Source organism: Symphodus melops, assembly GCF_947650265.1.
Source record: "Symphodus melops genome assembly, chromosome: 10".
NCBI classification, from domain to species: domain Eukaryota; kingdom Metazoa; phylum Chordata; class Actinopteri; order Labriformes; family Labridae; genus Symphodus; species Symphodus melops.
In genome coordinates, this window is record NC_136700.1 from 8,646,897 (window position 1) to 8,668,483 (window position 21,587).

The following is a 21,587-nucleotide window of genomic DNA, read 5'->3' on the forward strand; positions in this document are numbered from 1 at the left end:
ACAAATCTCAGTTTGGATTCGGTTCAGCTGATTGACTTTGGCCTTAAAAAAAAAAAAAAAAAAAAGCTCCTTGTTGCCTCGTTTTTTCGTATGCTTATGATTACAACCCCTGCTGCTGCATTGTCCCAAAACCGGAGGAACTATCTATCAAAGTCTTCCTACACTTGTTCTCCAGGGTGTAAAAAAAAAGAAAAAACTCTGATCGTCAGCACTTCTACCTCACGCAGGGTTTCACTTAAAACAAAGTGCGATGGAGTCAAGCCAAAGCTGTAAAAATGTCTCCCTCTCCTCATATTTACTACACCCCTCTGTTCATAGTTTTTATTGCAGCATCTTAACACTGATAACCTCTCCTTGCTTGTGTCATCACCAGCCAAATTAAGATCCAATTAACCAACATAAAGGAGTCCAATGAAAAACGGAAGTCTTCATATTTCTTATCAGGATTCATTTCATACTTTGAGAGACACATAAAAAAAGTGCATGTTTGATCGCACACATTTTAGGCTCCAGGTGTTAATCTCTTCAACTCGGAGATGGGAAGCAATTAATAATTCTAAATCAGATCCCCGAGGCTCTCGCTCTCTCTATTTAATCACTCTAATCCACTGTTTATTAGGCAACATGCCCAGCTGATAATGTCTGCTAATGAAAAAAAAAAAAAGCTTGTGTGTGCCATCAGGGTTACTCAGCATTTAGCATCTTCCTGTTTTGTTTTTTTTCTCTCCCCCCACAGGTCACTTTCCATCATCACTCGGGGTAATCCTCCGAACCACTGATAAGGTTGTTTGGGCAAATGAGTTTGAGCGTAAGTTGCTGGGGAAATAAAATCACTTCTGTTTAAGCCAAGTAGCTTTCCTGTTTTTTTTTTGTTTGTTTTTTTTTCCAGATTTGGGACGCCTGCCTCCTGCTCTCATCCTCCCATTCTGTTTTTTTTCTTCCCAGCCATTGAACTGACCTGCTTAATAGAGTCCATCTCCACAAACAACCCGAGGATCGAGTGGAAGAAGATTAAGAACGGTGTCCCCAGCTATGTGTACTTTCAGAACAGGATAGCAGGTAAACGACTTGGAAAGTCTTTTTCTTTTTATTAAAGAACCCTGTCAACCAATTAGAGCAAAGCATTTCAGAGTGAGGACACAAAGCACAGCTGAATGAATGGTACCTTAGAAGGAACTTGGCATTGAGTTCTTTTTGGAACTGTGAAGTCACGCCGTGTATGTGAATGAGCGATTGTAAAGTGTTTTTTTTTTCTTGCTTTTTTTCTCTCTCCCTCTTTCAAAAGGGGACTTGGAGCAAAGAGCTCAGCTCAGAGAGCCGGCCAACATCCTGATCTTCAACACCACTCGCTCCGACACCGCAGAGTACCGCTGTGAGGTGGCCGCCATCGATGATCAAAGGGACTTTGATGAGATACTTATTAGCCTTGCAGTAAGAGGTACTGTAAAGAGGGGGGGGGGCTTCGCTGGGATACCAAATCAGAGACCACTCGTTTAGAGTCGCAGTGCACTAATAGAGCCGTTGTGTTTGCTTGTGTTTGAAAAAAAATCACAGATTTATAACGGTTTGACGTTTCACTTTTTTTTCGTTCCTCAAATGGAGCCTCGAGAGGAGAGCACACATTACAGCTCGTCTTACAATAAGGAAGAACGAGTCCTCCTTGTTGACAGTAATTTATGTGTCTCCTGTCATTTCTCTACATCTACATCTGATGACCTTATTGCTAACTGTGACGAGGATTCACTTTACCATGACTAACTGGAGCACATTAGAGGGCAGGCTGTCTTACCTAATCCCATGTAGGCCTGTATTTACTTTCCATTCCTATTTAGTGCCATTAATGAAAACGATTGTTCTCTTACACTGACAATAGAGGAAAGAGACATTCAGTTGTGTTTTCTGTGTTGAGTATTCCTTTGAATCTTTTAAAGGTCATAGTGCCTAACAACCCACCAGTAACCAGGTTATTTCAATTGCGCCCCATGCAGAGAGAGAGCGAGAGCGAGAAAGAGAGAGAGTAGCATTTCAAGTAAAGAGCTGTCATTCAAGGAATAAAGAATTATTATCTGACTGTTCATGACATGAATGTTCAAAATCAAAGACAAATACCTCGACATAATCTTATCTTTGATCGTCTTTCAGTGCTGAATAAACCTCTAAGGAAAAAAAGGAAAAAACCCTGTCTTTTGTAGAACAGGCTTTTTGTTGATTCAGTGAGACTTCACAACGTATTAAAATCAAAAACAATGAAAGAAATAAAAAAAAATTGATTCGTTGCAGCGCATTGACGTGCGTTTGTGTCTTCGTGCAGTGAAACCTGTAGTGCCACGTTGCAGCGTGCCCGAGGCCGTCACAGTTGGAACATCAACAGAGCTGAGATGTCTGGAGAACGAGGGCTTCCCCGCTCCTCAGTACCGATGGTTCCACAACAAAGAGGAGCTTCCTCAAGACCCCAAGAACAGCCCCAAGCTGGTCAACTCTTCATACATCATCAATCCTGACACTGGAGGCCTGGTAAGGAAGACACACAGAAGAAAGGAGGAATATCAAGACACGCTGTGTTCCAATCTGACTCAGCCAGATGTTCCGTGTAAAGTTATGACTATTTAGCATCATGACACAACGTGACGGCTTATCTGATGTAAATGTGAACAGCTTAATCTGAATAAAACCTTAGCCAGCCAGTGTATGACTTATGGCTGGATTAAGCCGTGCGTGTAAAGACATCCCGCAAAGATGCTAAAAATAAAGCCATCATTTGAAAGGAAGATCACTATGCATTGAAAGCCAAGAGGATGTATTTTATGCTTTATTTTATAGTATAAAAAAAAGGGATAAACTCATGCCAGATATTCAATCTTGTCACCAAACACCATTTGAAGTTTATACCCCCCAAAACATTTAAGTATTATTAAAGTCTGTTGATGTCAGAATGTCAAATGTCAGAAAAATGTACGCCAGCAAAATATCTGCTCGCATTTTGTTGACAGTGCAACGTGTCATTGTACTGAAGCTTTGTTTTGTTTTTTTATCCTCCAAAAAAAAAAAAAATGTCATCAGAAATTTCGAAGAGTGAGGAAGGACGACGCAGGGGAGTATTACTGCCAGGCAAAGAATGACGCTGGACATGCGCAGTGCCCCCCTCAAACGATGGAAGTCTGTGAGTGTCAAAACATCTGAGTCAGCGTTTCTGAGACTTTGATTATTTTTCTTTAAAAAAAAAACAACAAAAAGAAATAAGACTAAATATGTGATGTTCTTCATAGTGTAGTTCACTGTGTGCCTGAAGGTCAGAGGATGTGCTTGACTTTTAACATTACAGCTGACCAGTGAATGTACAGTATATGTTAAACTCCATACAGACTCTCTGTGGTGATTTCAACAACGACAACCAAGCTATAATAGCAAATGCAAAACTCTTAGATAAATGCACCAACTCAAACACTCCCTTTGATAACAAACTTTAATATCTCTTTTTGATCAGCATTGTTTATGTTTGAATCGTGCTTTATGTTGCTGCATTTGTTTCTTGTTTTCAAAGCAAGTTTTCATCGTTTCAGTCGATGCATGTGTTTTTTGATTTTTGCATTTGCTTTTGAATTGATGTCGTCTCTGATTTCGCTGCATGTGTTTTGTTAATGTAGGTCGTTTAAGCCGTTGCAGGACAGTTGCCCTTGTTGGCCACCGTTTGCTTTATGTCATCACAAGAGCTCTGAGTGGACAATGTCAATCATTTGTCAACTCATCGGAGTTGAACGCCGCACTCTTTCTTCTTACTTTGGAATACATAAAACGTTGACACATACAACATTTTGATTTGAGATCACAGCAATTTTCCACTTCTTGTTTTAGCTTCTTAAACTACTTAGACATGAGCTATGTTTCCTGTAGAAAGATCCATCCTTTAAACTTAGGTTTGAGGCTGCAAACAGTCAAGTCATTTGTTTAAGGAGCACGTCCACGCAGAAGTCTCAGCCTATAGGACGGTGGAAAATACATCCTCGCAACTTACTTTTGAAGCTGCACGCAGACAAATAATTTGCTTTATCAGCACGTCCACACAGAAAAGTCCCGACGGGCAACTGCAGCTTTGAACCCATGACCTTTTCACTGCAAAGTGACATTTTAAACCACTGAGCAACCTTAGAGTTGACAGCGAGTACAAGAGGTTAATGAATTCAGGAGATGAGAAAGAGAAGATTGGAACAGTTCTGATGCCGACTTTCTGCTGAAACTGAATGAAAAAAAAAACCAATCAGCATATGTGGACAATTTTATTATCATAAAACCCTACAGCATGAAATTTGATTGGTTTAAAGAAAAAGGACAGATATATATTATTTTTAATAATGATTTTTTTTATAGCCATAGAATGTCAGTGTGTGTTAGTATCTACTTTTTATATGTCACTATGTCATAGAGTCACCTTGTCTAACACTGTTGGGTTATCATCTCTGTGTCCTTTCACAGATGACGTTGATATCCTTGGGATTTTCTTAAAGGGCTTCGGTGGAGTGATTGCGTTTTTCTGTTTGGCTACCTTTATTTGTCACTCCTTCAAACGAGGATGTTTCAACAAAAAAGGCCACAATGAGAATAAGTGAGTATGAAACGACAGCTCAGCTGAAGCACTGAAGCGATGTGTCACTGTGTCTTTAATTCCACACCAAATAAAATGGATTTTTGTGTTTGATTATGATTTCCTTGATTTCAGCTACAATTGGCCAGCACAGACTGAGGGAGTTGACTACGGCGATGCAGACGAGGTAAACAAACGTTGTCACTTAAAGCACTTATTTTACAGTCAGTGTAAAGAAAGAGGGGGACTTTTAACAAAGGTGTTCTGCACTTTTTTGCTACGTGTCACAGGGACATTTTCGCCACAAGTCTTCATTCATCATTTGACAGCTGAGACGGAGGACGAGGTGGAAAAGACAAAGCATAACAGCGGAGGTCAACTTGCAACAATGACGCTCCAGATGAAAGGCACATTACTCTCTGATGCACATTAACAATTAATCAACCAACTTGCCAAAGTAATTTTAATATCATTTGGTAGCACTGTTTCATGTTTTTATAATGTTACAACTGTTTTGGTTTTTTTTTAACTTAAACTCCTCTGTTACGATCATATTCCATTTGAAACCTTTTTTTTTTTTTACTCTGTATGTCCACTCAGTTTTTCCACTGTAATGTTTTTTGAGCTGAACCAGTTCAAAGATGAGGCGTTTGATATTTGGCTCACGGTTTCATTACAAAAGATGCTGGAAGCAACATTCCTTCACAGTTTTTTGGACAAAATCCTCTTTTATAACTTTTTACTGAGTACACTGAAATTGTTTTACAAAACTACTTTGCATTATGATCTGTGTTAGTACGACAGACATTTTCAGATTTGGTTCGACATGGGGGAAGAGTTGAAACCTGTTTTTGTATATAAACCGTAGCTGTAGTTAAACAGGCAATAAGCAGCAGACTGCAAACGGCTGATGAGCTCAGATTCTGAAGGCACAATTTATCAGCCTCTCTTATTGTTATAGATGATCAAAGTATGTACGAGTACAGAGTAACCTGTGAATTGAATACCTTATATCCAACTATGCTGCAGAGTCCATATGTACTATAAAGGTGGTGAAGTATGATTTTTAGAGTGCTGTTTATGTGTATAAGTGACCTTCTGTGCTTTACTAATGATTTTCTGAGTATAGGACATATTGTCCACTTTTTGACTCAGTATTTAATGTACATACTTGCGTACCGTTTTTGATTTTCATTTTCTTACATTATGCACCATACCTTAGTGTAAATACACAATGGCACCATTCGTTGGAGATACATTTGAAGTGTTAACTGTTCAGTGTGTTTCTGCAGTGTTGAGACTGTCATTTCAAACATTAGTGTCAATGATTTGTGTAACAACTCAGGAACTGTTGTAAATGTCCACTGTTGATTTGATATCAAGGCTTTCTGTTCATGTTATTTTGTTACTATTAAAAACATTTGAACCGTCAATGCTGTGGAGGTCCTTTCTCTGTTTAATTATCAAATGACATTAAAATGATTACTCACAAGTATCTTTACTATCTTTAACGTGGGCATTTCATTTTAAAAGCTCAGTTGTTGCTTGGTTTTACCCCGGTGCTTTGTCATTAAAGTGTTTTATTGAGGGAAAAAGTAAAGTAAGTGTACCTACATCTTCTCAGTAAATGTATTTATTGTGTCTTAATAAAAGCCCTCTCAATGTGCAGTCTTTAATGTAACTGTTCTATCATTGATGTGCAGCCTTTCTGTATGTAATTCAAAAGCCACCGGTTGACAGACCTTTGACCTTCAAGTTTTTTAACTTGCTGCCCCCAGATGGGAGAGCTCAGGAATATCAGGGAGCAGAAAAGGCTTTTTTTCCCCAGTTTCATAGAATACTGTTTGCATGTGGCCAACACTTTGATCTATTCAAAGTTCTCAGTTTGTACATTAAATATGCAGCATGCAACTGTTGGAGTTGGTAAAACTGACTTGGCTAAGCAGGGATGTCATGAGGAAGAGTTAATTGAGTGTGTCCTATTTTTATGGATTAGCTGATTCATGTGTTCATAGTACACGGCATTTATGGCAGCGTATTACACATTCACAAATCATGGCTGATAGAGAAGAAGAAGAAGATGGGGAAATGCAAGAACAAGGAAATGTGGCGCTAAGATGAAAAATACAGAGAAGGCAGGTGCAAACAACAATAATAAGACGACATGCGAACAAGCTTTTCAACTTAGGATAATGGAAATCAAAGCTGTTTAGTCTCATATGGAATCTCAAAAGTACCACGCAATGTGGTGCAAAAATGTATTAGCATACCATTTCTCTGAATCCCTTAGTGTTCTAGATGAAGATAAGATCCTTCCTGGAAAAACGTGCATCCAGGCCGTCGTTGATACACGAGCTATTATAAGGGGCAGCTTAACCTTAGCATTTATCACGACAGTTTTCAGCTTAATGATTGTGTTTGTTTCAATTGCCAGTTCTTCTCTTTTGCAGATGGTGCAATCAGTTTGGCATGCCAAGGAAATCTGGGGGCTTTTCTAATATGTTTTGCACCGTAGTATCATCTGGCTTGATCCCATCCGAGGTTTCAAGATGTCAATTTATCTTAATGTATTGTATTCAAACTTAAGGACATTACAACATTTAAATCTGTGAGTGTGAGACATGCAATACAGACATGGGCCCGAAGCACAAACATGAGGTGCACGGGAGTGAGGAGGACAGGAGCCCTGCAACAGTTTAAGGTTTGGGACCTTGCTCAAGGGCACATGGCAAGTACTCAGTAAGTGAACTGACCTTTTCTTGCCAGTCCCAATTTCCATATTTGGTCGATACCAGAATTTGAACCTGCAACCCACTGGTTCCCAACTCAGGTCCTTACAGACTGACCTACTGTCTTTAGTGACTTATACCGTTTGTTTAACTTGACACTGTCTGCAACACCTTGTAAAGGTGCATACTCCTGCTCAGTTGTGCATAGGGTCATTGTCTTGTTGGAAGGGGAACCTTCAGCCCAGTCTGAGGTCCTGAGCACTCTGGAAGAGGTTTTCTTTTCAGGATATCTCTGTACTTGGCAGCAGTCATATTTCATTCAATTGCAACTAATCGTCTTGTCCCTGCAGCTGAAAAACACCCTCATAGCATGATGCTGCCACCACCATGTTTCACTGTTGGGATTGTATTGGGCTTTGCCCTAACTTAAACAAGTTTAAGTCTGGATGGAAATTGAAATAAGATACCAATAAGAGTCTAATTTGTAGTTTTAAAATCCAATGCATGTTGATGAAGCAGGTCTCGTTGGTGTATAGCACATGTCCTTCATATTGTGTTTCCTTCTCTGAACACTGCAATTCAAATGATTCTCCAAAGATTCTCCATTCAGGAGTTGGTGGCTTTGGGTATTTTAATAAAGAAAACTGAGAAAAATAAGCAGTAGTATATTTTTAGAAACAAAAAACAAACAACCTAACATACCACACTAGGGTTCTCGCTCCAAGTTCTCAAGGCAACACCCTCTTTTAAATTTTTTTTTTTTTTTTTTAAATACTGTAGTGTCCTGTAATTTAAAACATCAGTATACTGTTTATGGCCTTTGTCAGTTTGCTTCAGGGTGAGCATCACAATGCATTGCTAACTACAGTTCTCAACTGTTTTAGATCAAAACAGTATTTTCGTGTTGAAAATAGTAGATAAACATCAATTGCTTCCAATGCAACTTTCAAATAAAGCTAATTGTTTTCTTAGTGCAAATACCCGTGATATCTTTCTGATATCGTGGTGCAATACCATCACACTATAGCCTACATTAACATAACATGCATAACCTCAACTGTGTCTCTGTCTCTCTGCATTACTTTGCTTGTTAATTTTGTTTTGTAATGTAGCATCATAGACTGTAAATATTACGCGCAGCATACACCCACAAGTTGTCATTAACATTACAGTATAAAAAAACTGTCCTTTGTCAACCAAATGAAATTGTTGAGTTAAATTATTCGCACTTTATTTATGTCTTGTGAAAAGACGATAGCTGCTGAATTCAAAAGCAGAAAAAAGGCGCAAAATAACATGAAGTGCTCTTCAACTAAAAACTGGCTACTTCTATTGAATTGGATTCATTACAGAATCATTTATTAGTGCATCAGGTCATTTTGCTGTTGGTTATGTTGAACGTTTGCATGCTGCACGAATACAGTATAGGATTATTCAAATATGCATCCTGGCTGATAATGATTGTGCCCCCCAATGCATTTCATATGCCCCCCCTAAGACTAAATTCTGGACTGGACAGGTCTGGACCAACTAGTCCTGTATTACCCATCATTGAGATTACCTGGCTACAAACATTAAGATGGATAAAACGAAACATAATCCTGATGTATATTGATTATTAAAAGATGATCAAAGCCTTCACTCGCGTTTTGGAGCTCCAGCTCAATGTACACCTGGGCTTTTATTTTGAAAAGGTTCACCCGGCAGTAGTTCCTCGGATGCAAGTGTTGTACATCCTGATTTTTTGACAACATTCACAGTCGTTTCTTACTGAAAACAAACATGTAATAGATCTATATATTCACGCAGTGGGGATTGTGTCTATTATCAAGCAGAAAAGATATAATAGAAGATATATGATATAATAATCTGTGTTCGGTTGGAGACTTGTTGTTGGACACACAGGGATCAAGAAGAGGAACAAGAAGAGGCTCCTTTCGCTCATGGACTTGTTATCTTGCGTTTTCGTTGTGACATCGCATCGCTGTTTGTCCTCGTCTTTAGAAATCATCGTGGACATGTAGCTAACGTCGAGCTGTCTGCGAAATATCTCCGACTTGTTCGACGTCTGCTCGTGTGTGTTTTATGCCAAGAGAGAAAGGGGAGCTGAGCTCGAGCACCCTGCAGGGCCTTTTATTGTGTGTCTTGTTTTTTTCTACTTTCAAACATTAGCAGGGTGTTAGTTTGGTTTGCTGAGTGTAAAAAACATCACGCTAAGAGTCAAACACGACACACTCACTTGAACGTCACCATGAGTTTCTTCAGTTTCGGACAGAGTGCAGAGATCGACGTTGTCCTGAATGACGCTGAAACCAGGAAGAAAGCTGAACACAAGACAGAGGATGGGAAGAAGGACAAATACTTTCTTTTCTATGATGGAGAAACAGTGAGTGGAAAAGTGAATGTCACAGTGAAGAACCCCGGAAAGAGGCTGGAGCACCAGGGCATCAAAATTGAATTTGTGGGCCAAATAGGTGGGTTTCAATCTGAATGAACTTACTTCTCCTCTGTTTCTATCTGGTGTTGTCACTTTGAAAACAACAACAACAAAAACATCCATTAGTAAGACACTCATATTAGAGACTGTACTAAATTGTGTCACCAGAATTATTCGTTTTGGGAGTGATGCTGACAATCTTTATCAGTATTTGCACGTGTTTTTAATGGGATTCTTTCCAGGACTCTGTGCTGGATAGATACTCTCAGCACATCTTTTCTTAAAGTTATAGAGCACTTATTTCTCAATGAGGCTGAAAGGGCAGCAAAACGTGGGTGATGCTATTTGGTAATACATTGGTGTGTTGAAAGTGATTTCCACATAAGCACCAATCAAACTGTAAAAAGCTATCTTTCCAATGTTAGTGTTAATAATAATTCATTTGTCACCCAAGAGATGTCACTGTCACTTTAAATCACACATTTCTTTTTTTTTTTTTACTGAACTACACTTCTGCTTTTCTGATAAGCTGCAGTGAAAAGTGAAGCTGGATGCTGCTTGGTCAGTGTGTGACAAATAACGCGCTCCCTGTAGATATACCATTTCAAATCATCGGGGAAGCTACCACACCATCTCAATATGCTAAAGCTTAGCTCAGGAATATTTCGCTGGAGTTGGTAGAGACCAAAATCACAGCTAAAAATATATGTACACATAGAGAGAGAAAAACATTCACAAAAAAAGCGGCTAATAATTTTCCTTGGTATCTTATGTGTGGGGTAATTGTACAGTTCCCCAGATTCATTTAAAGTAGCTTATATGATATGTTGTTGAAGGTTGACTACATTCTTGTAATGTATTTATTTCCCCCAAAACAAGAAGCAAAACTTGTAACTACAGTATGTTACCATTACTTTTACATTTTATTATCACATGATGTTCTGAGTCAAGCTGTTTATATTAATTTTACTTTGTTGATCTTTTTCCTCAGAGCTGTATTACGACAGAGGAAACCATCATGAGTTTGTGTCCCTGGTGAAAGATCTCGCAAGACCGGGTGAAATGACTCAGTCGCAGACCTTCGACTTTGAGTTCACTCATGTTGAAAAACCCTACGAGTCATACACAGGCCAGAATGTCAAGCTAAGGTAACTTCGATCATTCACTCCACTGTATGGGCAAGGCAATGAGTGACTGTAGATGTCACTCTTTAACCCGCCTGTGACCTGGTTACTTTAAAACCAAGCGTTTTAAAGCCTGATGTCGCCTATGTTTAACTTGCAGTGTGTGCTGTATTTCATGGGTTGCATTTGATTGGTCATGCTGTTTGTTTGTCTCTGCAGATATTTCCTCCGTGCCACTGTGATCAGAAGGCTGAATGACATCAGTAAAGAGATGGACATTGTAGTCCACACACTCAGCACTTACCCTGAGCTCAACTCCTCCATTAAAATGGAAGTTGGGATTGAAGATTGTCTTCACATTGAGTTTGAGTACAACAAATCCAAGTAAGCAACAAGTACAGTCGGTCAACATGTTTTTGGTTAAATGGCTGTTTTATCTATGTTGTGAAATCCTCCACAATTTCACTGGATCAAATATGTGGAGTACAGTTTGTTTAATGCGCCTGACCATACTCAAATAAAACACCTAAAACATCAGTAACATCTGTATCATTACAATGATAACAAAGAGAGCACAGGAAATATGGTATCTGTACAAGTGTTAGAATCAGATATGGACTGAAAAAAAGTGGATTGATGCATCTCCAAATCTAATGTACCTGAATTGTAAAAAAACAACAACAACAACTGCTAGTTACACTGATGAGTTGCTCGCGGGCACCTCAGCAGTGCTGAGGAAGTAAACTGGCACATATACAGCAACCAGACTAATTTCTAGATTTGGTCTCTACTGAGACTTGAACCAGCAGCCCTCCAGTTCCCAACCCGAGACCTACCGCCGCCCCCTTTACTGATGTGATTTGATGTAAACTGTCTAACTCATTCTTTGCATTTGTCACAATGCGACAGGTACCACCTGAAAGATGTCATTGTGGGGAAAATCTACTTCCTGCTGGTGAGGATTAAGATTAAGCACATGGAGATTGACATTATCAAACGGGAGACAACAGGCACCGGGCCGAGTGTGTACCACGAAAACGACACTATCGCAAAGTACGAGATCATGGATGGCGCCCCCGTCAGAGGTAAACCGCTCGTTCATTTCGAGCCTCCTCCTTACTCAGTCAAGATTGATGTGATTGATCATGTCGCACTGATTTTCATTCTTCAGGAGAGTCCATTCCCATCCGGCTATTCCTGGCTGGTTATGATCTGACTCCCACCATGAGAGACATCAACAAAAAGTTCTCTGTGCGCTACTACCTGAACCTGGTGCTGATCGACGAGGAGGAGAGACGCTACTTCAAACAGCAGGTAGGCTTCTGATAAAAGACACGTCACAGAGTCAGATTAGCAACCGAGTTTGTTTGTTTTCCGTTCTAAATGAACAGTACTCCAGCTTCTCGGAGGATCGCATGTTCTGGTTTTTGGCTATGAGCTGTTAAGAGTTGTTGAAAACAATGTTGATATTTTTGCAGAAAAGAAGCAAATAAAATTGTCACCGTGGTAATGGGAAGTATTGCAACAAAATGATTTGGTGCACTAAATCAAGTTGCAGCAGTTGTGATTGAGTTGTTTCATGGAGCCGTGTTATTCTACTCGGGCTTTTAATAGGATTCTTAATCTTTTGAGTTCAAACCCTCTCCATCCTTTTGTTATCTCTCCGCCCAGGAAATCACACTGTGGAGGAAAGGAGACGTGGTGAGGAAGAGCATGTCCCATCAGGCCGCCATCGCCTCGCAGAGGTTCGAGGGCTCGGCCGCTTCAGAGAGCGCCCTGGAGCAGGCGGCGAAGGAGGAGAGCGGGTAGAGAACAGCCACCCTGCAGTCTCTCCTCCCGCCAGACTCTTCACCAGCGTCTGTGGTGGAGGAACCTGTCGAGTGTACAACATCTGGCGCGGCAGCTGCTTTTATTTACAGCCGCTGCTTGTGACGGGAGGAAGGAGGGGAGCCGACATAAAGCACCGCAGTTTGAGAACAATGAAAACAGTTTGCATGAGGCGTTCGGCGTGGCTGCTGGTCCTGTCCTCCCTCATTAATGCTTTGTTTTTCTCTTAATTACCTAACGCCATGTCCACTGTGTAAAATCTTTTGTGATATTCTTAACCTTTTTTTTTTTAGCTCTTTCTTCGTTAAAGTCTGATTAATGCTATCTTGGGATCATTTCTAACCTTCTATATAATACAACTAAAAAGTCATTCAACATTTTGTATCTCCAACATTCCACCTTAACAGAAATCATTCCTAACACTGTTGTAAGGTCAAGACATAACAAGAGATAACTTTGCACTGTTAATGCTGAACACATTTCTCTTTGGCTGGGTTTGCACACACACAAAAAAAACAAAAAACGATTGAAACTGGAATTTTTCTTTCCGCCACTTCAGCAAGATCAGCGAACTATTAATCCCACTTTGTTTTATCTGTAAATATGAAAAGCTCAAACCTTTAATCCTGCTCCCCGGTCCAGCTTGTGTAACTTGATTCTTCTGCACATGGTGCCACAACAATGTCCTTCATGTTCATCTGCTTGACCTCAGCGTTCCAGTGGTGTTAAGGAAAAGGTGTGATAGTTTGAAGTCTTCTGTATCCTCTTCATTAGGGACTCCGGAGTTGTGCCTAAGTGTATCAAGCAAACGAAATCCTCCTGCCTCTAACATAATTTTAGTCTTTTAACCAGAGAAAAAGTGACAGTAGAATTATCTATCTTTTGCAAAATGCTAATCGATTCTTCCTTGTCCCTGTAAGTCAAATAAAATGATGCCAAATGAAAAAAAAAGCATTCAGATGTGATTGTTTTGCTGGAATAAGTGTAATAAGACACAGACACACGGGGTGGATGAAATCATTCATTTGTAAATGAAGAGTTTGAGATTTGGACTCTTGGCTGGGTGAAAAGAGAATGACCGATTAACGTCGACTTATATTGTAGATATGTACAGCTATCACTAGATTTATTCACCAGTCAATTTTGATTTAATATCATATTACACCAGCAGTTCTCTTTTAACCAACAGGGTGCGCTATATGGATTACAACCGCATAAGCAGTAGCACTCTCCAGAGTCAAGCAGTGATAAATGTACATGTGCAGTTATTTTCAAGTTTAGTGGCTATCTTGTCCTCATTATATATCTTTTCCACAAGCTGCATTTAAGGATCAGATAGTCATTGCAATGACATTCAAGATAGATCTGCCAAAACAGCCATATCAGCTTTTATCTCTCCCCAATATTAATATCTTTATTACATATTTTATGACATTTATTGAAAATGAAACACGTGATAGTTGAAGTGCAAAGTCAGTATACAGACCTATTTGTTTCTATAATCAGTGGTTTAGATAATACTTTGGTTAGGGTAAAAACAGATATTTCCATTGCTCCTGATCCCTAACATGCCTCGTATCTGCTGGTTTAGGATGACCGTTTTGATTGTTTCCATTAATAAGATTGTTTTGTATTTCTTTCAATATGCCCAAATGTCATCAATGAGTCAAACATTGTAATTCAGTTGTATTGTTATCATATAATAATCGCTGACAGTGGCAGCAGTGACCAGGTTACAGCACAGGTCAAATAGAATATCTTTAGCAAAGCGGTTTAAAAATACTGACCCAATTAGAATTCAGCTTTGGTACAAATGATAAAAAATGAATTCATGTTAGGCCTCTTAAGTCATTCTGATCTTAGGATGACATCTTTGATAGTGAATCTTCCGCACCAGTCATCACGGAATTTATGATTGGGGCGGGAGAGGGGGGGGGGACACCCTTTCGGTTTACTTTTTCATCAGCCCTCATCAACACCGTTCAGAGACGTAAAAAGGTTGGGAACCACTGATTAAGAGAGTCAGATGAAAAATACATGAACCATAACTGAACCACTTTAAGTTATATTTATTATTCATAAGGTACAAAAATATAAAACTATTTTGCTGGGTCGTTGTTTCCTCACAACGGCTCTTCATCCTCCAAACTCAGGACAAAGTCAAACTCCTCTACAGAGAAAAAAAAAAAGCAGAAAAACCATGTCATGAACGTAGCGAGTACAACACATTTCATTAACATATCACTCTGGCTGATCAACAAGTCTCTTCACGCACCAGATGTCAGGGGCTGCACAGAGAGCCGGGCCCTCGTAAAGAGGGCCATGTCCTTTAGAGGCCCTCCTTTGGTGCGATGCTGCAGGTGGTACTTTTTCAGCTCGGACAGAGGAAGAAAACGCTTCGTCATCCTCTGATACTGCACATCGACCTGAGAGAGAAGTGGATAACAACTTTCAGGCTCTGTTATAATTAGTTATTGTACTTTTTTCGCCCCCTGAATGACTTTACCATGCTCCACTTAGGGTTGTCCACTTTACTGGATGCATCAAAATGCGCGTCTTTCTTATCAAACTGAGTATGGTCCACATAAGCCTCCTTCACAATCTATAGCAGGGGAGGAATAACAGGTCAATATTAGGTCTATGTGAAGTTATGACAACATTTTCAGCAGTAAGCAAGAGAGTGTTTTACCTTCATGACTCCAGCGATCCCCGGTTCCTTACAGTTGCTGTGGTAAAAGAAGGCCAACTGCCCTTCTTTCATCTGCCTCATGAAATTACGAGCCTGCAGAGAATGAATCCATATTTAGGCAAACATTTCCTACAATAGACAAAGAATGGATAATTTGCATAAGGCTGGTGAGGAAAAAAAGACACGCTCTGCTGTACCTGATAATTTCGGACGCCGTCCCAGCAGCTGGTTTGATCAGGAAGAGCCTTTAGATCCTCGATCCCGAACTGCAGAATGAACCAGAAGCATCAGACGAGTGCAGAAGAACTACAGGCTGTGCTGAAGAAGGCAATCGCTGCTTTGTACCTTCATGTCGACGCCGTTCTCAAAGCGGCTCTCAGGTTCAGACTTCATCAGCCAGTGAGAGTATCCAGGAGAACTCGGTGAGTTTGAGCCATCTTTTGTTCCTCCCCTTGCTTTCTTTTTAGCTCCAACTGCTTCTTTAGCACCGTCTTCATCTTTTCCTGTGTTGTTGAGGGCAGAATTGATCACTTGTGACGAAAAAAAACAGAATACCAACAATACATTGTGCTCGATGATTGACTTTGTTTACCTGGTTTTGGTAATCCTTCACTCACTCTAGTCCTTTTCTTTGGCGGCATCTTTTACAGCTGGCGACAGTCAGATATTGGATTTCTGAGACAAATACATATTTAAATAGGAAAGAAAACCTTCATCAATTACTTAGGCTACATGTTTTTGATTTAAGTCTGTACAACAATATGTATGCAAAGGTACTCAAAAGGCTGCTATATGAAACAAATTATTTTATAGAATATGAAATGATATACCTTCAAACCCACTGTTTGCTAGGATTCATATGGCTGCAAACAATGACTATTGTTATGTCAGCTACACAGCCTGCTTCATGATGACAGTCAATAAAGCAACAATTACCTTTTGCATGAGATATCTTCTACATTGATGTCACCAAAGCTTCTGATATGTCTCATATTGTGATAATGATAGAATTGCAATAATTTGTGCAGCTCAATATTGAACACATTTCCACTGCAAAACCACAAACACATGACATTACAAACACAGCTTCCCTTTCACAAACAACATGCATCAACAAGAGGCGTCTAGCCGGGCTTGTCATTTTACCAAAACGACTTGCTGGGTGTCTTCATGTATGTTGTTCCTCATGTAAAGCTTCAACATACGCTGTCTCGCTGTCTCTGACCACTGTTTTTATTTGGCATGAAGCTCACTTTCGTGTCGTTCAGTTTCCCGGGTACGACGTCTTCTTCGTCTACATGCAGCGCATCAGCTCATTACTGCTCCTGTAGGCGAACAGACGCGATACACACATTTAGAACCCCACATTGACTCCGCTATACGTAAACAACAAGACAATTTTTAATCTCAACAACCTTAACACCCCTTTGATATTGTGTTGCCACAGCTATGAGCTTTAGTTGAGGCCCTTTTGCATTCATTTCCTGCAATGCATTTGCCTGACACAGGTCTACCGGCCACCGCACGCACGCGCCCAGTTGACGCATTGATCCGAGACGCACGTGGGCATGAGTTAAAGCCAACTTTAAGTTTGTTCATTTCGCTGCAGAACTTTGTTTCAATCGGCCAGCATGGCAGTCTGTAGGATCATACCATTATGTGAAAAAGGAGAGGGAGCAGACGCTCCACTGTGAATGAATGATTGATTACAGAGTTCTGGATTTGTTCGCAGTTTTTGGATTTATTTTTTATGTGCATTTTTGGATTTGTATATTTTAAAAGTTCGATAGGAGTATTAAACAAGAATAAGAATGCCTTTGCAACAGAATAATCATTGGAACAGGATTTCTTTGCTTGTTGTCTGTCTACGGCTGCCCTCCTCCTCTGCAAGACTTCCTACATTTCCCAGCAACGATAGCGGCAGCAAGCCGGTGACATAACTAAACAAGGTAAACATGGCGGCTGTTGGACCTCTAGGTAGATTTGCACAACTCGGCTCCAGCATCTGTAGGAACCATCGTTTACTGTTCAACCGAAGTATACAGAGACGAGGGATAGCTTCGTGTATCGACCGTGAGTGTCATTTTGTCAATGAAAGACAATCCGCTCTAACATGCTTAGCTGCTATTGGTTAAATAGTTTCTCCTGTTCCTCCAGTCAGGAGCCAATGTGAGCTACACACCTCTCATTTAAACATTCAGTAGTTTTTTTTTTTTGGAAATGTTTCGTCATTTTATTTTTATTTTTTTTTAATTAAAGGAGTTCTGAAGCTTTCATCACAGCAACCAGCACATTTATCTTTTCATCCATCTGACCTGTCTGTTCTCTGTGCTTTACCACAGCTTCTCATGGACTAACAGATGAACAGAAGGAGTTTCAAAAGGTGGCCTTTGACTTTGCAGCCAATGAAATGGCTCCTCACATGGCCGAGTGGGACCAGAAGGTATGTGTAAAGCAAGTAAGATGTTGTCCAATGACAGTTTGCTGTGACCTCACGCATACTGGTACTGTTGGCACTGGTGCTGAGAAATCATGTGTCGCATCCATGATCTTATGTGAATAAGCTTTGCCATTTATCTGTACATTTCTTACATTTTGTCTAAAGGAAATGTTTCCTGTGGAGACGATGAGAAAGGCAGCCCAGCTGGGTTTTGGTGGCATCTACGTTCAGCCGGATGTTGGAGGTTCAGGTCTTTCTCGATTGGACACTTCTGTCATTTTTGAGGCCTTGTCTACAGGATGTGTCAGCACCACAGCTTATATCAGTATCCACAAGTAAGAAATTATCATATGGCAGTAATGGCACATAACTGCACATAATAACATGATGGCAAGGGAGATGGGAATTTCTGGATTGAGGTATGCAAAAGCAATTTAGGATACATGTATCTTTAATAAACAACAACCAATTGAATGGAGGAAATACCCATGCAATTATAACCACTTATGCCATTCACATTGCATAGTTTTTGTATAGAGGGGAAGAACACGGAAAACAGCAATGGGATTGGGAAATAAAAAAAATAAAAATCTCAATCTATTTGTTTCTCCCAGTGTTGATCTTAAGAGTACACTATGAGCCTTCACTACTGAAGGTGCTGTAATGACGCTCCACATGGTTTTGCTTTATGTTCATCTCTTTGCAGCATGTGTGCCTGGATGATCGACACTTTTGGGAATACTGAGCAGAGAGAGAAATTCTGTCCTGATCTCTGTTCAATGGACAAGTTTGCCTCCTATTGTCTTACAGAACCAGGTCAGTCTTCATATGTAAAGGACATTTATGCAAGGAAGAAAGCATAAACATTTACTGGAAAGTTTTTTTTCTTTTCTGTGTAATATGTAGATTCAAAATTGACAACACTATATTGTTGTTTTCTTTGATTTCAGGCAGTGGCAGTGACGCTGCCTCACTTCTGACCTCTGCACAGCTGAAAGGAGACCACTACATCTTGAATGGGTCCAAGGTAGCTGCTCACCTTTCAGTGAATAACGTGTTACTTTTGATACTTTTTTTATAGTGTATATCCATGTGTGGGCCTGAAAACATTTGTTGTCTCATCAGGCTTTTATTAGTGGAGGAGGAGACACAGACGTTTATGTTGTGATGTGCAGAACGGGAGGTAAAGGACCAAAAGGCATCTCATGTGTGGTGGTAGAAAAGGGAACCCCAGGCCTCAATTTTGGCAAAAAAGAAAAGAAGGTAGGGTTTATTAATGCTTCAGCTCCTACATACTCTAAATTGTTGGACTGCATAGATTGGCTATGTATCTGTTAACCACTAGATGGCAGCATTAAGTGGTAGTCACCCAGCTTTGTTAAATCTGTGCTCCAGGTGGGTTGGAACTCTCAGCCAACCAGAGCAGTGATATTTGAGGATTGTGCCATTCCAATAAGCAACCGGCTGGGTGAGGAAGGACAAGGATTCAGCATCGCCATGAAAGGCCTGAACGGAGGCAGGATTAATATTGGTGAGGAAGGGGCAACACACATCCCTCTATTTGTTTAACTTTTTTTTTTTATGAATTCCAGTCACAAATTAACTTCCAAAACTAAAAATAATGTTTGAAAACATAAAACCAACGGAGATTTTAAAAAAAATGGGAGTTCTAAAGTGAGTTACGTTCTGAGTCACTTCAGTCCTCCACCTGCATGTGGATTACACAACAGGTTGTTTGTGCCGACTTACAGTATATGCAAGTATAAAAAAAAATCTTTTCAAAATAAGAGCACGGCTGTTTTCAAAAAGCCAAGATGGCGCTGATTAAGGCGCTCGACTGAAGGCTTCTGAACAGTCAGATAAAATCTTCCAGCAGAAACTGTGGCTGCATTCAGTGTTTAATGTTTATACTGCAGTTCCATTTTTGACAAGGTTAAACACTCATGCTTTGAGAAAAGTTCATGCAACACATTTGGTTTTTTTTTACAAAGAAACAGCTGCCTCTCAATCAACCCTCTGTCCACAGCATCCTGTTCTCTTGGGGCGGCTCATGCCTCTGTACTGCTAGCAAAGGATCATCTGTTGGTACGCAAACAGTTCGGAGAGACGCTCTCAAACAACCAGGTAAAGCTTTTAAATTCAAAGATCACACGATTCCCAGCCACTGTTACTGAGAATTCGTCATGAATCCATTCTCCTCCACCTGTCTATATGTGTGAAGTTCCTACAGTTCAAACTGGCAGAAATGGCCACCAATTTGGTTGCATCTCGTCTTCTGGTGCGTGAAGCCGCGACAGCGCTGCAGGAGAACCGTCCTGATGCCGTCTCTCTCTGCTCCATGGCCAAGCTCTTTGCTACAGATGAGTGCTTTAATGTGGGTATTACTGTTTAACTACCAGAATATTTGTCTTCCCCAATAACCAGGCCAGATTGAATTCAACTCATTTGAAATTCTTACCTGCTCAGATCTGCAACCAGGCTCTTCAGATGCACGGTGGGTACGGGTACCTCAAAGATTATGCAGTGCAGCAGTTTGTTCGAGACATCAGAGTTCATCAGATCCTAGAGGGTAAGCTTTAGTAACACAGACATAACTGTGACTACAATTTTAATGATTAATTGACCAACATTTATTAGGCCTGTTATGCTTTATCATTTCGCAGTGTTTTGTGACCATTTACTCTTTTCTTGTTTTCCCTGAAGGCACAAATGAGGTGATGAGGATGATCATTTCCCGTAATCTTCTGTCAGAGTCCTGATAAAGCCTCATCGCTGGATCTTCAGTAGTGACCATGTTGTTATGGTCTAATCTGGTTTGTTACCGTGTGACTGGTTTCCTGACGTGCCCTCTGCATCTAAGGTTTGCTCACAGTGCCAAGGGTCATTGGAGAATTTAGGGTGAAACACTCAGTAAAAGTAGTTATTTTTCCCTGTTAGAGAAATGAGTATTTTCTTTATTTTTGTTTTTCACACTGATGTGCTTCAGTCATCAGTCTGCTGTATTAAACTGGTCCACAGTTGACATTCACCAGTAATAACTGGTCAGATTACTTTTCAAATAGCACCACCTGCAGGTCAAAGTGTCTACATATCCACCACTTCTACTTAAGCTGACTGAATATCAGTGTACTTTAAATTGTATTCCAAGTGCTACACTAACAAACCAACAAGAGTTCAGGTTCACCTCAATATGAATTAGCTGTAGGCAATTAGCTGTTAGCAAAGAAGTTGCTAACATGACACAGCGTTGACCTATGCTTGTTATGTACATTACAACTAATGATTACGACATACACGTTTTCAATGAAAAAAAAAAAAAAAAAAGGTTCCCCATCAAGCTGCTAGTCGGGATGTAGAGTTGTCAGCTTGTTTTTTTTTTTTTAATTCAGACGTGCTCTTACAACAGTCTCCCTCAAATTTGAGAGAAGAGCGTTGGATCATTTTAGGATTTAACAAGTCCTTGTTTCAAACCGTCATTCTGTAAAAAACCAAGTGCACTTTGAGATTCTCTGTGGATAAAGTGTCCCTTCAGATCTTATTTAAGATCATGGTTACTGTAATGTTTGTGTACTGTGTGTTCTGTAGTATATTGAAACAGGAAAACGTGTGTACTACCACAGAAACATACGTTTTCTCGTGGTTGGGATTTTGTCGAAATATCTCTTTTAAAAATAATATTTGCTGATCACACTCTAAATAAAATGATCTCAGCTTTCATAAAAAGGAATGTGTTTTTTTTTATTAGCACCTAAACGTAGACTT

General features: G+C 40.0%; 4 protein-coding genes across 5 annotated transcripts in view; 3 read left to right on the forward strand and 1 right to left on the reverse strand.

The window, feature by feature from the left end:
- The window catches only part of jam3a (junctional adhesion molecule 3a), a 9,281-nt gene extending 3,269 nt beyond the window's left edge, over nucleotides 1-6,012 (forward strand). Inside the window, 8 exon segments of the mRNA XM_079353698.1 lie at nucleotides 737-808; nucleotides 946-1,059; nucleotides 1,286-1,438; nucleotides 2,312-2,514; nucleotides 3,061-3,160; nucleotides 4,471-4,600; nucleotides 4,715-4,766; nucleotides 4,870-6,012. Coding sequence (XP_079209824.1) covers nucleotides 737-808; nucleotides 946-1,059; nucleotides 1,286-1,438; nucleotides 2,312-2,514; nucleotides 3,061-3,160; nucleotides 4,471-4,600; nucleotides 4,715-4,766; nucleotides 4,870-4,905 — 860 coding nt within the window. The 3' untranslated portion in view covers nucleotides 4,906-6,012.
- Nucleotides 6,013-8,997: 2,985 nt separating this feature from the next.
- On the forward strand, nucleotides 8,998-13,647 carry LOC306830307 (vacuolar protein sorting-associated protein 26B-like). Its single transcript, XM_079353700.1, has 6 exons — nucleotides 8,998-9,782; nucleotides 10,737-10,893; nucleotides 11,089-11,253; nucleotides 11,779-11,954; nucleotides 12,041-12,183; nucleotides 12,541-13,647. The coding sequence occupies exons 1-6, from the start codon at nucleotides 9,560-9,562 to the stop codon at nucleotides 12,676-12,678; spliced, it is 1,002 nt and encodes a 333-aa protein (XP_079209826.1). The 5' UTR covers nucleotides 8,998-9,559; the 3' UTR covers nucleotides 12,679-13,647.
- A 1,098-nt stretch (nucleotides 13,648-14,745) lies between these two features.
- Nucleotides 14,746-16,659, reverse strand: thyn1 (thymocyte nuclear protein 1). Its single transcript, XM_079353413.1, has 8 exons — nucleotides 16,532-16,659; nucleotides 15,978-16,060; nucleotides 15,731-15,888; nucleotides 15,583-15,651; nucleotides 15,386-15,478; nucleotides 15,203-15,298; nucleotides 14,972-15,122; nucleotides 14,746-14,866 (listed from the first exon to the last, which is right to left on the reverse strand). The coding sequence occupies exons 2-8, from the start codon at nucleotides 16,024-16,026 to the stop codon at nucleotides 14,820-14,822; spliced, it is 663 nt and encodes a 220-aa protein (XP_079209539.1). The 5' UTR covers nucleotides 16,027-16,060; nucleotides 16,532-16,659; the 3' UTR covers nucleotides 14,746-14,819.
- Nucleotides 16,660-16,915: 256 nt separating this feature from the next.
- acad8 (acyl-CoA dehydrogenase family, member 8) lies at nucleotides 16,916-21,548 on the forward strand. 2 transcript variants are annotated; one of them, XM_079353411.1, is made up of 11 exons: nucleotides 16,916-17,458; nucleotides 17,728-17,828; nucleotides 17,991-18,160; nucleotides 18,532-18,641; nucleotides 18,776-18,852; nucleotides 18,951-19,088; nucleotides 19,221-19,356; nucleotides 19,852-19,949; nucleotides 20,047-20,199; nucleotides 20,292-20,394; nucleotides 20,529-21,548. In XM_079353411.1, the coding sequence occupies exons 1-11, from the start codon at nucleotides 17,341-17,343 to the stop codon at nucleotides 20,582-20,584; spliced, it is 1,260 nt and encodes a 419-aa protein (XP_079209537.1). In that variant the 5' UTR covers nucleotides 16,916-17,340; the 3' UTR covers nucleotides 20,585-21,548. The 2 variants fall into 2 exon arrangements, with proteins under 2 accessions (XP_079209537.1, XP_079209538.1); XM_079353412.1 differs by having other exon boundaries at nucleotides 16,916-17,334.
- Nucleotides 21,549-21,587: the final 39 nt, after the last annotated feature.